The sequence below is a fragment of the Phoca vitulina genome, unplaced genomic scaffold (assembly GCF_004348235.1).
Source record: "Phoca vitulina isolate PV1807 unplaced genomic scaffold, GSC_HSeal_1.0 scaffold44, whole genome shotgun sequence".
NCBI lineage: Eukaryota > Metazoa > Chordata > Mammalia > Carnivora > Phocidae > Phoca > Phoca vitulina.
Window position 1 is genome coordinate 14,435,065 of NW_022589747.1, and position 17,581 is coordinate 14,452,645.

General features: G+C 41.6%; 1 protein-coding gene across 1 annotated transcript in view; it reads left to right on the forward strand.

Moving 5' to 3' along the window:
- The window catches only part of AMPH (amphiphysin), a 271,638-nt gene that overhangs the window by 166,735 nt on the left and 87,322 nt on the right, over positions 1-17,581 (forward strand). Inside the window, exons 6-9 of the mRNA XM_032430566.1 lie at positions 2,295-2,402; positions 4,570-4,655; positions 15,042-15,117; positions 15,804-15,886. Of these exons, the coding sequence (XP_032286457.1) occupies positions 2,295-2,402; positions 4,570-4,655; positions 15,042-15,117; positions 15,804-15,886 (353 nt within the window). The remainder of the gene's footprint in view (positions 1-2,294; positions 2,403-4,569; positions 4,656-15,041; positions 15,118-15,803; positions 15,887-17,581) is intronic.

The window sequence follows — 17,581 nt, forward strand, 5'->3', positions numbered from 1 at the left end:
TCTGTTATTTTTCAACTCTTATTTCTCTTTGTGTTTTAATAGGAATAATTTCTCTTGATACATTTTCATAGATTTTTTTTTTTTAAGATTTTATTTATTTGACAGAGAGAGACACAGTGAGAGAGGGAACACAAGCAGGGGGAGTGGGAGAGGGAGAAGCAGCCTTCCTGCTGAGTAGGGAGCCTGATGTGGGGCTCGATCCCAGGACCCTGGGATCATGACCTGAGCCGAAGGCAGACAGTTAACGACTGAGCCACCCAGGCGCTCCATTAGTCTTGGTCGTTTTAAAATTTGTTTGGTATTTCCAGCATCTGGGTCATGGCTGAGTCTGGTTCAGTTGATTGCTTTATCTTTTCTCATGGATTTTCTTTGTGTGTGTGTTTCATAATTTTAGACTGAATCCCAGACATCATGTATAGTGAAGACTGAAGTAATATTAATTCCTTGAAATGGACATGCCTTTTTGTCAGGCCAGTAGTGTGGCAGTGCAAATCAATCTGATCATGAATTGAGCTGGATTTAGGTTTGTTGGTTATTATGATTTTACTATTATTACTTTCATTACAGTATGGCTTTCACATTCCTCTAGAATTGGGCTGCTAATGCCTTGTGCTTATTTTCTAACATCTATAATGTTTTCAGACTTGGGTTGAAGTCTGGTTTTTGCCTCTCCTTTGGTCCACATAAGGTAGGTCCTTGAATGTCAGAGAATTATCCTCCGTGTCCTTGTTCCCCATCAGATCTTAGTTCCTTGTATGGCTGTACTGCAGAAGGGGCCTCTCTCTATACACTTGCCCTCCTTCCAGTGGTAGGCAGCTATCGCTTATTGTTGACTGTTAAACTTGTAATGGGGACACTGCTGTTTCTTGTTATACTTCCTTGGTCTGTCCTTTTTTTTTTTTTTTTTTTTTTTGTAGAGAGGGAGAGAGAGCGAGACAAGACAGAGTTCTTGGCCTGTCTTAAGCAAAATCAGTCTCATATCTGTGGTTGGCCTTGGGCAGGAGTTCCCTGCCCCTGCTCAAGTGGGAACAGACCACTGCTTGTTAAAGGAGCCAGCCAGACCATGGGCCCAAGATGGTTTTATGCCCCTCCCTAATCAGTGGAGATTTTTTTCTTCTATCCTTCCTTGTGTAACAGTGATATTTACATATATCATAGGGGCCAGAAGGGTTTCTTAATCCTCCCCCAGGGCCAGATTGGTTTTGCTTCTATTCCTCTCCTTCAAGGTGTGTACCTTTGCCTGGTCTCTATGGGCTCCCTCCTTAAACAACTTAAAGCTTTTACCTTGTAAGAGAAAAAGGTGCATGAGATGGGCAGGGCTCAGTGCCCACCCTGTAGCAGCCATAGCTCACCTCATTCTCTCCTGTACTGCAAAGGAGTGTCTTCTTCCCAGACTTTCTTATAGCATCCAATGGAGGTTGAAGGGAAGAGCTTACCCATAAGTGCAATTTGTCCTTGTGTCTTGGGCACCCAGCTTTCCAAAGTGATACATTAGCCCACACTAGGCCTCTAACAGTTTGTTAAAATTTTGGCTGACCTCTTCATGTCCACAACTTCTACTTCTACCCTGGTTTGTTGGCACAAATAATTTGTTGTGTTGTCTCTCCTTGGAGGACATTGTCTTTCTTCCCAAATAAAAGAATTCAGATTATTTTGCTTCCTTGTGACCCTTAGGTCTCTCAAAGAATCAAGGAGAGTTGTCCTTTTATAGATTATCTGGATTTTTTCTTGTCAGTATCAGAGTGACATTCATTGCAGCTGTCTGTATCCTAAATGGAAGTGGGGTCTTTAAGAATCCATATATTTTTAAGGCTCCTCAGATGCTTCTAATGAACAAAAGGATTGAGGAACCCTTTTAAGAGAAAGGATTTTTTAGGAAGTAAATCTGCTTTATAGAACTTCTGTTGGTGTGTTATTAGAATTCTAAAACCACAGCCTAATAGAGTCTTCCATGATCTTCGAAATGGAACATTGAAAGATTTAGAATAGAGGCTAAAAGATAGTATAGGTTTCTTGCTCCCCTCAACGAGTTTTGGAATTTTTCTGATCTTGACTACAAATTCTACCTTCCACTATTCATGATCGGCCTAATTATCATAGAAGGAAAGATATTTACCTGATGGTTTTTACATAAAGAATTGGAGGTGGTTGTGTGATTTCCAGGTATCATTTGTTGGCTGAAATTCTGGTTCACTTCAGTCTCCAGTCAGGATCCTCGGTTACTCTGGACAATGGAAGCATTTTAGCAATCAAAAAGAGAATCTATAACCATGCATACATTTCCTTGTTGGCAGAATCGCATTGCAAAGCGCAGCAGGAAGCTGGTGGACTATGACAGTGCTCGCCACCATCTGGAAGCTTTGCAGAGCTCCAAGAGGAAGGATGAAAGTCGAATCTCTAAGGTAAGGACTGATCCCACCGTTGACACCACTCTCCATATTCTATGACCTATAACAATATTGCTTTTTAAAATTAAATACAAGCATAACTCAGAGATATTGTGGGTTCAGTTTCCAACCATGGCAATAAAACAAATATTTTAATAAAGCCATTCAAATGAATTTTTAGTTTCCCAGTGTATGCAAAAGTTATGTTTACACTATACTGTAGTCTATTAAGTGTGCATTAACATTATGTTTAAAAACACAACATGCATACCTTAATTAAAAACACTTTATTTCTAGAAAATGCTATTATCTGTGCTTTCAGCAAGTCATAATCACTGATCACAGATTATAACAAATATGATGATAATGAAAACGCTCAAATATTGCAAGAATTACATGAATGTGACCCAGAGACATGAAGTGAGCAAATGCTTCTGGAAAAATGTTACTTACAGGCTTACTTGTTGCAGGGTTGCCCCAAACCTCAATTTGTAAAAAAATTTAGTGTCTGCAAAGCACAGTGAAGTAAAGCACAGGAAAACAAGGTATACCTGTTATTTCTTTTAAGGAGATTGGAATTAGGACAGAATTTAAACTGAAACATGGTACTTGTGGGCTGCTTTCCCTAATTTTTAATAAGGTTTTTCATGTGATTGTAGAGTTCACATGGCTGACACCGACTCACACATTTTGGTCAGAGTAAACCTTGGCCCCCGACAATACTGCAGGGTCAGTGAAAGTAATGTGTTTCTCCACTTTGTTCTGTGTTTGGGGTCCGTATTTGAAGCTAAAAGGCAGATTCAGATAGAAAACCAAATTTGAAATTCTAAGACATAACCTGTAGTTGCCAGAGAGTGCAGACACGTGCTGGATTTGTAGAACATTCGTTTTCTTTTAGAAAACCCATTTTACTATGTTTGCCAGGCACTTACAGATGCCAACTGACACCTGCTAGCTATTCCCTTTGCTTCCAGTCTTGCCTCCTCCTATCTGCCTACACACAGCTGTCTGAATAGTCTTTCTACATCACATATCTAGATAGTTTCTCCACTGCTTGTCTTTTAATGGCTCGCATCGCCTATAGAAAACAAATCTCAGTTTCTCGGTGTGCATATGAGACCCGCACAACTTGGTTATGACTCACCTATTCATCCTAATCACCTTTTGAATCTTCTTTCTCCTCTGCTCCTTTTTTCATATGCACATCCTAAACTAGAGATCCCATGGCCCACACAGCAGTTCCCAAGCTGCCACGGTAAGAGCTGCCCGTCATGTAAGACACCATAGTTTCCAGGCACCACGCTCAGCTGTGCCATCATTTATTAATACTTACGATATGTGTGGAAGTAGGCATTAGTGTCGCGTTTTTATCAGTGAGGTATCGGAGATGAAGAAAGTTAAAATCGTCTCACAAGTTGACACAATCAGTAAGCTAGAATTCTAACCCAGGGAACAACATCTTTATGTGTTGTAGTACCTCTCCACCTGCTTCTTCAGTGAACCTTTGCTGATTCTTCAAGATTCCTCTAGAATGTCACTTTCCCCATGGAACCTTCTCTGTTTCTCTACCATCTTCCCCAATAGCATGCTCCACAACAGTTTGTAAGCGCTAGTTTGTAATGTAATTATTTAGACTTCTGACTAGACATGGGGAATTTCTTTGGGAAGCATCCATGTCCAGTATGCAGAGCAGAGCAGTGTATGAGACAGGCAGTTAACACGTTTTTGTGGCCAGAATCTACCAGACTACAAAAGCAACCATTGTAATCAAGCCAGTTTTCATGTCTTAATAAAACTTAATATTTCACTCTTAGTGAAAAAAATTATGTGGATTTTATTTGTTTTTTGGTTTGTTTGTTTTTGAGAGAGAGTGTGCATGTGCATATGAGCAGGGGAGGGGTGGAGGGAGAGAGAGACTCTTAAGGGGCTCAAACTTTACTACCCTGAGATCATGACTTAAGCTGAAATCAAGAGTCGGATGCTTGACCAACTGAGACATCCAGGCACCCCCACCAAACATTATGTGGATTTTTAACCAGACAAATTTCTGTTCTTCTCAAAATGTTTCTTGGAAGCCATAAAGCTATTCCCATTTTATGTTAAATGCTGTTGTTGTATATAGAAATGGCTTGTGTTTCGATGATATTTTTTAGTGTAAACACTTGTTATGTGTCATTTCTAGGCAGAAGAGGAATTTCAGAAAGCACAGAAAGTGTTTGAAGAGTTTAACGTTGACTTACAAGAAGAGTTACCATCGTTATGGTCAAGGTAAAGTTGTTTCTGTACAGGGTGTACACGTCCCTTTTGGAAGATCAAGAACAGAGATATCTCTTCTCCTGTCTTTATTGCCATTAATGGTAAAGCACCGTCCAAGAGAAGTGTTCCATTTCTGTGCTTTTCAGCATGGTGGCTATTTACCACATGTGGTGGGCTGTTGAACACTTGGGCTATGGCTAGTATGGTGGAGGAACTGATTTTTAGATTTAATTTCTTTTGTTTTGATTCATTTGAATTTAAATAACAACATGGGGCTAACAGCTATTATATTGACGGCAGAGTTTTAGACCTTAATCTATTTGTCAAGTGGAGCCCCAGATCTCAATCAGAGGCATGGGGAGAAGTGCCCTTAACTTTGAAATTTACAAGGATACCTTTTAGCTCTTGGCAGGACTCCATTTATTCTGAGAGATTATCTAGTCTTCCACCTTTGATGCCAAACCTCTGCTTTCAGCTCTGACCTTTTAACCTGAACTTCATTCCCATTTGAAGTGCTAAATATTCTTCTTATTATGGGTACTCTGTGTTTCCTGTGGCATTAAGTGCATTGTCCATCCTTTGTCTTATTTTTCTCACTCAATGGTAGAACCAAGAAGTTGTTGGATGAAGTAGGTCCTTATGTCTCTCAATTTCCATCAGCACCTCATGCTCCCACACCAAATAAATAGAATTGTGTTCACTGTGCTACCCTGCTTTAAGTTAAGGCAAACCGTCTAGCCCAGCTTCCAACCAGATTGGCATCCCCTGAAACTTTCCTCCATGGAAATTCTGGATTTTCTACTTATCCTCTAAAATTGTGAGCATTTTGAGGGTCTAGAGTGGAGTTTGTCCAAAAAATTGAGTTTGCCTCAATTTTTTGCCTGGAGTAGGCACTCCATGTTTATTTTTGAACTACTGAAATATCTAGAGGATATTTTGGCTAGTTCACGATTAAATCAGCCTGTAGGGCATGTCCACTTCAATATCCAGCCATAACCCAAAGTTTAACATGGGTGAAATTAACTCATCGCTCATCTGAATTTACTCATTCTTTCAACATCTGTGTTTCTCTTTGTGGTGCTGTCGTTCTTGGGCTCCCAGGCTGCAAACTGTGGAGTCAGTAACTATAGAAAACCAGAGGACCATCAAAGGAATCAATCCATCCTTTTTCTCTGTGGTCTTCTGGATTGGTCTCTCTCTCCTTATTCTCACTGTCCCCACATTTACCCCCGTTATCCCCTTGTGAATTATGGTAGTGGTCTTGCTCTCACATTTGTGTCTTTGACCTCATCCTGTATACCTCTTTATTCAGAAGCTCTACCTTGACAAATCTCTGTGGTCTGCAGAGGAACCTACTGTGTGTGCCCAAAGAAGAGGATTTTGAGCAGCCTGAATATATAAAACTTCTAGGGATACAGATGAGACAAATCTATTCATAATTTTAATTGAGTTATTCATGCCTATTCAAAATCATGAGTTATATGAAATTATGTTTTTTAAGAAAAATATTACATACTCATATTTCAAGAAATACTTGTACCCAAAATCTTTATATCCATCTTTGTCCTCCATGTCTTCATCCTCATTAAGGACACTCATCAAGTCAGCTGGTAGTTCTCCAGAGCTTCTCATCTTCCTCAACAGATATCCCATCCCAAACACAAGTTGTCATTTGCATACAATTTGGAGAGTTATCCTGTTCATTTCCCCTCTAAAGGAATTTTTGTGGTCTCAAATATAATTACTTACTCAATTGCTTTTTAAACTGATCTTTGCAAGAGCTAGGTACCACAATGCTCAACACTTCCAATTATGAGATAATACTCCTGGAAAAATTGCCAAAACTGCCCAAAGACAGTTATTACTTGCCTTAATATGTATTGGGTATGTAACAGATTTCTTTTTTTTTTTTTAAAGGTTTTATTTATTTGACAGAGAGAAAGACAGCCAGAGAGGGAACACAAGCAGGGGGAGTGGGAGAGGGAGAACCGGGCTTCCCGTGGAGCAGGGAGTCTGATGCGGGGCTCGATCCCAGGGCCCTGGGATCGTGACCTGAGCTGAAGGCAGATGCTTAATGACTGAGCCACCCAGGCGCCCCTGTAACAGATTTCTTTTTCCTCATGTTCTCTGTAAGCATTCAAAACCAGCATTGACTGATGTTGTTCAGACTTACGTGTCTTCCCCAAATAGTATTTGGTCATTCAGTATAAGTAACTGTCAGAGTATCTTGTAATATGAAGACTTTATAGGAACTTAAACACAATGGAAATATTTGAAGGACAAAGTTTGGAGGGAAAACTTTCCCCTTATCTGGCCAAATGCAATCTCAGTGCTTCAGTGCTTTTTAATCCACTGTGACTTATTCCCGCACTCAAGGCTTACCCCTTTGTATGTCAATCAGGTCATACTGATGAAAACCTAGTTTAGGCCTTTGAAAAAAAATTTTATTTTATTTAAATTGAATTAATTAACATGTAGTATATTAGTTTCAGAGGTAGAGTTCAGTGATTCATCAGTTGCATATAACACCCAGTGCTCATTACATCACGTGCCCTCCTTCGTGCCCATCACCCAGTTACCCCATTAACCCACCTCCCTCCCTTCCAGCAACCCTCAGTTTGTTTCCTAGAGTTAAGAGTCTCTTATGGTTTGTTTCCCTCTCTGATTTTGTCTTATTTTATTTTTCCCTCCCTTCCCCATGATCCTCTGTTTTGCTTCTTAAATTCTGCATATGAGTGAAACCTTTTTCTGACTTACTTCACTTAGCATAATACCCTCTAGCTCTGTCCACATCATTGCAAATGGTGAAATTTCAATTTTTTGATGGCTTTGTAATATTCCATTTTGTGTATGTGTATATATATATATGTATATATATATACATGTATATATACACACACACACACCACATCTTGTTTATCCATCATCTGTTGATGGATATCTGGGCTCTTTCCATAGTTTGACTATTGTGGACATTGCTGCTAGAAACACTGGGGTGCAGGTGCCCCTTTGGATCACTATATTTGTATCTTTTGGATAAATACTTAGTAGTGCAATTGCTGGGTCATAGGGTAGCCCTATTTTCAACTTTTTGAGGAACCTCCATACTGTTTTCCAGAGTGGCTGCACCAGCTTGCATTCCCACCAACAGTGTAGGAGGGTTCCCCTTTCTCCACATCCTCGCCAACATTTGTTGTTTCCTGACTTGTTAATTTTAGTTAGGCCTCTCTCTCTATATATATATATTGTGTTTTTTGACTAGACCTACATTATTTAACCACAATAATTGTGTGTATTGTGTGTTTGTATGAGAGAAAAAGAGGTAATTCATTTATTATTGAATACTCTCTATTTTCCAGGTAGCATCTTATGCACTTTACATGTGTAATCTCTAATTATCACAATTACATATACCCCCCTCTTACAAATGAGGAAGCCGGGGATGATACTGGTTAAACACTTTGCTTAATATTGTAAGGTTTATGAATCCTAAAGCGAGCACTTGAGCACACGTCTGTGGTACCTCCTGTAAGTCAGTCCTGATGTCTGATGCAGGACTTCTCCTTACGTACACTGAGACTGTAGGCAGACTTCCATGAATAGTTTCTTTCAGAAAATGGTTTTATCAATCCATGTTTTCTTCCCAGCCATATCACTCCACCTTGAGACTGAAGTTAGTACGTTGTGTCTTCTGTGCCCCCTCCTGTCATGAGACGAGTACTGACAGCACCAGTATTTAAGGAAAGTGCCAGAAGGGGGGCCTGCAGCAGAGCCTGAGAGGAAACAATCACAGATGTAGAAGAAGACCCAGAAGAGTAGGATCTTAAGCCAAGAATGGAGAGAATTTTAAAAAAGTGAAGGAGTGCCAGGAGAATCATTTACAAGACAGAGGTCAAGCAGAGGAGGCGAAGGGTGTATTGCTTCTGGGGAGCTTCCAGATAGGTTCCAGCTGAGGGCGGGGTCAGACACCTGACTGCCGGCGCTGGAGACGCCATGGTTGATGAAGTAGGATCTTGACTATGATGGGCCTCAGGAATCGTGGCAGCAGATACAAGGGGCTGAGAGGGCAAGGGAAGCCTTTTAAAATAACCATTATCATTTTGAGAAGCTGACAGTGGCAGCAGCACAGCTGGGATGATACAACACTGAGGATTTCTGGAGCAAGTAGAGGGTAAGGGGATAAAGACAAGGTGTTGGTGGAGCTGGCCACCCAGTGGGTACCCAGTGTTGAGAGGCCTATGCTTGATAAAGCAAGCTGCTGAGCCTGAGGGGACAGTAGCCTGGAAGAAAAGGGCCAGTGATTTCAGATTAAAAAAATCAGCAGGTGGAACGGAAGTGAATGAATGAAGGATCTTGTGGTCCAGGAAGTGAGGTTAGGGAGTAGGCCACTGAATGGTCTCATCTCGGTTGTGAGTGATGGCAAGATCCAGGATGTGCAGCAGAATGTGTATGAATAAACATGCTGGGGTCACGAGGTCAGTGAGTTAGGAGTTTGTGTTTTGGTTGGACAGTCATATGGTTGTGGGGATCTGCTGTGTTCGTGTTAGGACTTGGTGAAGGGGAGAGAGGGAAATCATGAGACATGTACCGTGTGCCCAGTGAGGTTGGGAGATGAACTGTATGGGGGCTGAATACATGTGGCTTAAATCTCAGAGGAGGGTATGTCGGTGCGCTCAGAGGATCAGGATCAGGGGCGAGATAGAAGAAAATTCTTCCTTCCCCCACTCCACCCCCCTGGTAAGTGAGGGATGGCAGAGGATGCTTCCTCCATTGCAGGGGGCTCAGGGGGAAACAGTGACCCCCACCCTGACCCCCACAGGCTTCCCTTAGGGCATTGCCGAGGGGAGAGTGTCCTGGCCTGCACGCCTTGGTGGTGATAGCTCAGTTATTAGTCCTTCCCACTGTTTCCAAGGACAAAGAACCATCTTAAAGTAAGTTGGTCTTGACAGGTAACCAGAAGGGGCCTGAGGATGCCTCAGAGGAGTCCTTCAGGGAAATGGTAATGTCTCAGAGCCCCTTGTTTATGAAGAGCTTGTGAAGTGAAACCTCCTGAACAGATAATATCTGTACTTACAGCCTGGTACTCTTTGTGGATGTATGTCTCACTGCTGGTGACGTCAGTTTTCTATAAGCCAAGGTAGCCATATACAGTCAGAATATGCCTTTACAGTGGAATGAGTGCACACTCGTTTGTGCATTCATTCATTTATTGAGTATTTACTGCATGCCTGCTCTGACCAGGCGCTATATTAGGTGCTAGGATTATGGTAGTGAATGAGTCAGAAGCAGTCCCTACTTTGAAAGAGTCTCTGATTACATAAATTGAAGAAAACCATTATCTGATGAATTGCATCAAAAATGTCCAACACTTTTTCTCTAAATACATCCTAGTTGACTTAACTTCTAAAATAAACCATAAAAATATTACTTGATATTTGTTTAGTCATTCTAAACAAGGTATTTCTGGCACCACACCAATTTTTTCTCTAAAGAATGTTTTTTTTTTCTAGAGAGAGAGAGAGAATGGGAGTAGGGTGGCAGGGAGGGACAGAGGGAGAAAGAGAATCTCAAGCAGACTCCCCACTGAGCGCAGAGCCTGATGCAGGGCTCGATCTCACTACCCTGAGATCACAACATGAGCTGAAATCAAGAGTTGGATGCTTAACCCACTGAGCCACCCGGATGCCCCAATAGTAATTGATATAAACAAGATCGCTATATATCAGAAAACAAAATTTAAAGATAGAAGATTGGGAATTCTTGTTTTTGCTAAATGTGTCAAAGGATCAATAGGTTTTTTAGCAATTCCCTTACAAATAAACAATAAAAAAGCAAGCACTAAGAAATAAACACGAAATATGAATAGGTGACTCAAAGAAGAAATACAAATGGCTTAATAAATAAATCAAAAAAGATCACTACATCAAAAACTAATGATGTATAGTGACTAACATAACATAATAAAATAAAATTGAAAAAAAGTATCAACTTTAATTAAAGGAATAAAAATGTAAAAGTCAGCAAGTTGTTAACTCTTGCCTATCAAATTTACAACGGTTTTGTGTAACTTCATACTGAAAGCTGAGGGAGTCTAAGGACCCAGCCCAGGTGGGAACAGCTTGGCAATGCTCATCAAAGCTTCTATGGTCTGTGCCTCTCACACAGCATTTACATTCAAGAAACTTATTCTAAGGAAAGAGTAGAGCTGTGCACCAAGTCTTAATTCATAGATCTTCATTAAGGTTTTGTTTACCATAGTAAAAAATCAGTGAAAATAAAAACAATACTCACCAATGAAGTTCAACTACACCCTACACCCCCCCATCTACATCCTCCATCCATCTATACCCCCATCCATCTATACCACCCATCCATCCATACCCCCGTCCATCTGCACCCCCATCCATCCACACCCCCATCCCTCTACACCCCCATCCCTCTACACCCCCATCCATCTACACCCTCCCATCCATCTACACCCCCCTTGTCCCATCTGCACCCCTCCATCCACCTATACCCCATCCATCTACACCCCCCTCCATCTACACCCCTCCATTCACCTACATTCCCCTCTGTCCATCTACACCCCCCCCATCTAAGCCCCTCCATCCACGCATCTTCTCCTGCCTTCTATTTAAATCTGACCCTTCCTCAGGGCAGCCTAAGTTTTTCCTCTCAAGCAGATGTTCCCAGCTGGCACAGGTAGTAAGTGGACACCCTTTGGACCCAAAAGGACTCCACTTACTACTCCACTTACTCCTCTCTCTTCTCAGTGCCTTTAGCTGTTTTTGTCTGAATCTACTCATTTTTGATATTTCATTGTGGGTGCCCTTTTGTGGTAACTTCAACATTCACATGCTGTCTTGAAGCCTGCTTCTTTGACTCATCAGAATGACAGAGCGTGTGTTCAGGAATCTGCGCTCAGGTGCTCCTCTACCTGAACTGTCGTTCCTGGAGCCCCCGGAGCCCACCACTAGGCATGAACCCAGAGTGGATAGGCCCTTTGTTGAGTAATTGAATGAGGGGAAGGTATGAGGAATGAGTGGTTGATGGGGGTCCCAGAGAAGGGGTCCTGGGTTGGCACTTGAAGTGCCCCAGGAAGACTTGCCCGCAAACAGGACATTGAGCTGGTCCCTCTGCGGTGTTGTCCGAGCATCTGCAGTCTCACCTCCCACCCAGCTGCTGCTTTAGTCAGCTTCCTCCCGTGCAGGTACTCTCCGTCCCCCTGTCTCAGACAAGGCTAGGGGCTGCAAGCAACCATGGCCTGCAAATGGTCTGGAAGATCCTCGGCCCCAGACCACAGGTCTGCCTGCCTCACTAGGCTCTCCTCTCCCAGGCTTCTGGTCTGACCCTCCCTGAACACCCTGTGCCAGGATTTTCTTTGTTAATATATGTATGTGTATCTATGTATCTATAGATACATACACATAGACACACACATACACACAATGGGATATTATTCAGTCATAGGAAAGAAGGAGATTCTGCCATTTGGGATAACATGGGTGGACCTTTAGGGTATCATGCTGAGTGAGATAAACCAGACAGAAAAGGACATATGTCCCACTTAATCGTAATGTTCAAATGACCATGTGTCCCTGAATTGGTTCATTTGATTCCAAATCCCAAGTAAGGACGTAGGTGCCAGAAACATTAGTCCCTGAATTCATTTCTTTTTTATTTTGATGTGAAATAACGTACATAATGACCTATATGTTTGTGTGTGTATATACGTATCCCATCTTTAAGCATTCACCAGTTGATGGACACCTGGATTGCTTTCATATCTTGGCTACTGTGAAGAATGCTGCCATCAACAAGGCAGTGCCTGCATCGCTTCGAGATTCTGTTTTCATTTCCTTCAGAAATCTCTCCAGCAGCGGGATTGCTGGGTCCAGTGGTAGTTCTGTTTTTAACTTTTTGAGGAGTTTTCCATAGTGGCTATACCCACTTATCTTCCCACCAACAGTGCATGAGGGGTCCCTTTTCTCTACATCCTCGCCAATACTTGTTATCTCTTGTCTTTTTGATGATAGCCATTCTAACAGGTGTGAGAAGATATTGCGTGATATCACTTATATGTGGAATCTGAAGGAAAAAAAGGCAAACTCATAGAAATTGGAAGTAGAAAAGTGGGTATCAGGGACTAGGAGGTGGGGAAAATAGGGAGAGGTTGGTGAAAGGATACCCACAGCTATGAGATGCATAAGGTCTGAGCATCTAATGTAAAACATGGTGACTATAGTTGATAACACTATATTATATAATTGAAATTTGCTAAGAGAGTAGAAATGTTCACACAAAAGATAAATGTATGAGGTGATAGCTGTGTCACCTTATAGGGAGAATCCCTCATGATTGTATATCAAGTCACCACAATGCACAATTTTAATATCTTACATTTTGTCAGTAAAACCTCAATAAAACTGAAAAAAATGAAGGAAACCCAAATAAACCAGTCTTATAAAAAGTCAAAAAAATTAAGTGGAACGTGGTAGGAATTTAAGGTACAGTAATTTAAGCCACAGAAAAAGTAAGTCTTACTGGTGGGATACACATAGTACTTACCTATTATTTCATCTCTGAATCTCGATTTTTATCTTTTATTTTATTAAAATTCTGAATCACCTGATTTCATCAGAAAGCACAGAAATAATGATATTACTACTTAAGCAGAATTTCTTGGCTAACAGTGCATGTTTTTCTATTGGTTTTCCTCCTTTTGGGTCCAAAGGGTCTCCACTTACTAATTGCAAGACCTTGGACAGTTAATCTCTCTGTGCCTCAGTTGACCAGAATATAAACTGAGGCTCACTACCCCGGGGGTAGTTACAAGAATTAAGTGAGGGAAGGGACGCCTGGGTGGCTCAGTCGGTTAAGCGTCTGCCTTCGGCTCAGGTCATGATCCCAGGGTCCTGGGATCGAGTCCCGCATCGGGCTCCCTGCTCCGCGGGGAGCCTGCTTCTCCCTCTGCCTCTGTCTCTCTCTGTCTCTCATGAATAAATAAATAAAATCTTAAAAAAAAAAAAAAAAAAAGAATTAAGTGAGGGAATATGTAAAGTGTTTAGATGACTGCTCTTTCTGTCGGCTTTAATGATGATGGAACATTCGTCCACCTCTGCTTATTGGAATCCTGCTCATCACAATGCACAGGGAAACAGGAAGCCCCCTTTTCTCTATCCTTTCATGTCATTGTTTAAAGATTTTATTCATTTATTTGAGAGAGAGAGAGAACGAACAAACACGAACCAGGGGAGGGACAGAAGGAGGGATAGGGAGAGAGTCTCAAGCTGACTCCATATTGAGCATGGAGCCCCATGCAGGGCTTGATCCCACGACCCCGAGATCATAACTTGAGCCAAAATCAAGGATCGGACACTTAACTGTCATTACCATTGTTATCCAGGCACCCCTCATGTCATTGTTTAAATAAGAGGGGTCCTACTGTGTACAGGCACATTCTTACTCCCCCAAAATAAATATTCTTATTACAACCCCCTCGCCCCCCGAGTTTATGTTTATTCCATATATGCAGCCTATCTGATGTTTCTGGCACCTAAGTCCTTACTTGGGATTTGGAATCAAATGAACCAATCAGGATTCTGGAGTTATTTTTGAGAATGTTATTGAAACAAGAACATGAATTAAATCAAAGTAGTAATTTACTAGATGGATTCAGAAGGGTTGAATTAATAGAGTCCAAAGGGCCCTCATTTAGAGAAAAGGGAGCCCATACAGGAGGTACCAGGCTGAATCCACAGTTGTACCAACCCACTTTGAGGAAGCTGCTGGGTGTGCTTACTATGAGGGATCTAAAACTCCTATCCCAGAACACCCTTACCCCATGGTTTTGCTTCACAAACATGTTCATGATATTATGAATGGACAGCTTGTGTTTCTATTTGCTCCGTGAAAGCACTCTTACTTTAGCTGAGGAATTGTAATGAACTGGTAGTTTTCTGTTTCCCCCTATCAAACATATTTCAGAATCCAAAACGAGACCACGCATAGGGTATAAAAATTAATGGTAAACTTCTCTATTTCCAGCCCTTTACAAGACACACCTCTAAAATACAAACAAACTCTTAGGGCCACGTTTCCGAAAGCGTTCTCTCTGCACCAGCCTCAGTGTCACCTAGAGCTTGTGAGAAATGCAAATCCTCTGTCCCCACCTGACACCTGCTGAATCAGAAACACACCTCCAGCTGCGCACCACTGTCTCTGGGCATCAGCTGCGTTAGGAGAGGTTCTGCTCCATGCCAGAAGATTCGGTCCAATGTTAACTCAACATTACAAAGAGAAAACCTGTCCCTAATACATTTTATTGCCATTAAAAATGCAGTTTTGCTGACTGATCTTTCCCTACTCTTCTTTCCCCTTTGTGTCTCCACATGGTAGACGAGTCGGGTTTTACGTCAACACTTTCAAAAATGTTTCCAGCCTCGAGGCCAAGTTTCATAAGGAAATCGCGGTGGTGAGTGATGATGATTATTTTTACCTGCGGAGTATAAAATAAATGACTTTTTTTTCTGACCGCGAATGAAATGGCATGGCATCGTCACCTGTGTGTTTGTTTTCATGGTGCGTTATTACGCCCAGTGGTGTTTCTCCAGTGTTGTGTAGTGACCACATAGTTCTCTCTATTTTGTCCAGATTTTCTTTGGTTGTACCAACCCGCTCTCAGGAATCATGGGCTGTTTCCATTTCTCTTCTGAGATGCTTTTTCTCTGTGTCCCAGTCTCACAGTCTTGTTTTGCTTTGTTTTTAGTCAGGCTTGAAAGTTGGCATTCGAGTAGTACTTTTTAGGCTGAGGAGAAATGAGTGTCTGAACACTCGAACAATCAGCAGTTAATGTCTGAGTTCAGCAGGGTTGGTCATATGACTTTATCTCTAGTAGACTCAATGGGAGCAGTAAGTTTTCGTTTTCTGTTTTATCCTCTGATTAATGAATATATTTTGGTTTTTTAAAGTTTTATTTGTGTTTGTGGCATTTCATTTTTGACATGAGTTTTAAATTTCCCATTCGCAGAATTTAAGTTATCCTGAGACCATCCACACTCCTGTAAGATTCTCAGTAGACAGTTCCTTTCTTGGAGCATTAGCCTGACTTGGCACCAGAATGACTTACAGCTAATAGACAAATGGTCTCTGTCCCTCTAGCTTTGCCACAAATTGTATGAAGTGATGACGAAGCTGGGTGACCAGCACGCTGACAAGGCCTTCACCATTCAAGGAGCTCCCAGGTAGGCTGTCTTCATCGGAACCAAGTCATGTCCATTCACCTTAAACACAATGCTTGTTGCAACTTCTGCAGTCTGCACCAGCCTATGCTATTTTACTCATTCTAGAAAAATCTAAAACTAAGGAGCCTTTCCACATAGAGGCTGACAGCAGCCTCATTCTGTGCTTGTACGTTGACCTTTAGCCTTCAGATTTACTCAGTGTGGGCGTCTGTCATGGTCACAATAGAATTGGCTATCTGCCTTTCTCCATTTTCCATGGGACCTGTCAGTAGTGGTGTAAACTTCTAATATATAATTTCTAGTTGTGCACCTGTTATTTTCTTTGGAGAAGAAAGGAATTTCCCAAACTCACAACATGGAGTCCTTATACTTATCATTGGTGCTGGCATCTTTAATGGTCCATTTTGGGAAAGGAAAGAGGGCATGGGTGTGACCTATCCATCATCCTACATCTTAACTTGACCTCACAAACACTGCATTGTTTTTTTTTTCTTTTTTTTATTATGTTATGTTCATCACCATACATTACATCATTAGTTTTTTTTATGTTATGTTAAAAACCACACATTACATCATTAGTTTTTGATGTAGTGTTCCATGATTCATTGTTTGCGTATAACACCCAGTGCTCCATTCAGTATGTACCATTTTAATACCCATCACCAGTCTAACCCATTCCCCCACCCTCTCCCCTCTAGAAACCTCAGTTTGTTTCTCAGAGTCCATCATCTCTCATGGTTCGTCTCCTCCTCTGATTCCCCCCCTTTATTCTTCCCTTCCTGCTATCTTCTTCTTCTTCTTTTTTTTTTAACATATAATGTATTATTTGTTTCAGAGGTACAGATCTGTGATTCAACAGTCTTACACAGTTCACAGCACTCACCATAGCCCATACCCTCCCCAGTGTCTATCACCCAGCCAGCCATCCCTCCCACCCCCCACCACTCCAGCAACCCTTAGTTTGTTTCCTGAGATTAAGAATTCCTCATATCAGTAAGGTCATATGATACATGTCTTTCTCTGATTGACTTATCTTGCTCAGCATAATACCCTCTAGTTCCATCCACATCGTTGCAAATGGCAAGATTTCATTCCTTTTGATGGCTGCATAATATTCCGTTGTATATATATATACCACTTCTTCTTTATCCATTCATCTGTTGATGGACATCTTGGCTCTTTCCATAGTTTGGCTATCGTGGACATTGCTGCCGTAAACACCGGGTGCACGTACCCCTTCAGATCCCCACATTTGTATCTTTGGGGTGAATACCCAGTAGTGCAATTGCTGGGTCATATGGTAGTTCTATTTTCAACTTTTTGAGGAACCTCCACACTGTTTTCCAGAGTGGCTGCACCAGCTTGCATTCCCACCAACAGTGTAGGAGGGTCCCCTTTCTCCACATCCCCACCAACATCTGTCATTTCCTGACTTGTTAATTTTAGCCATTCTGACTGGTGTGAGGTGGTATCTCATTGAGGTTTTGATTTGGATTTCCCTGATGCTGAGCGATGTTGAGCACTTTTTCATGTGTCTGTTGGCCATTTGGATGTCTTCTTTGGAAAAAAGTCTGTTCATGTGTTCTGCCCATTTCTTGATTGGATCATTTGTTCTTTGGGTGTTGAGTTTGATAAGTTCTTTATAGATTTTGGATACTAGCCCTTTATCTGATATGTCATTTGCAAATATCTTCT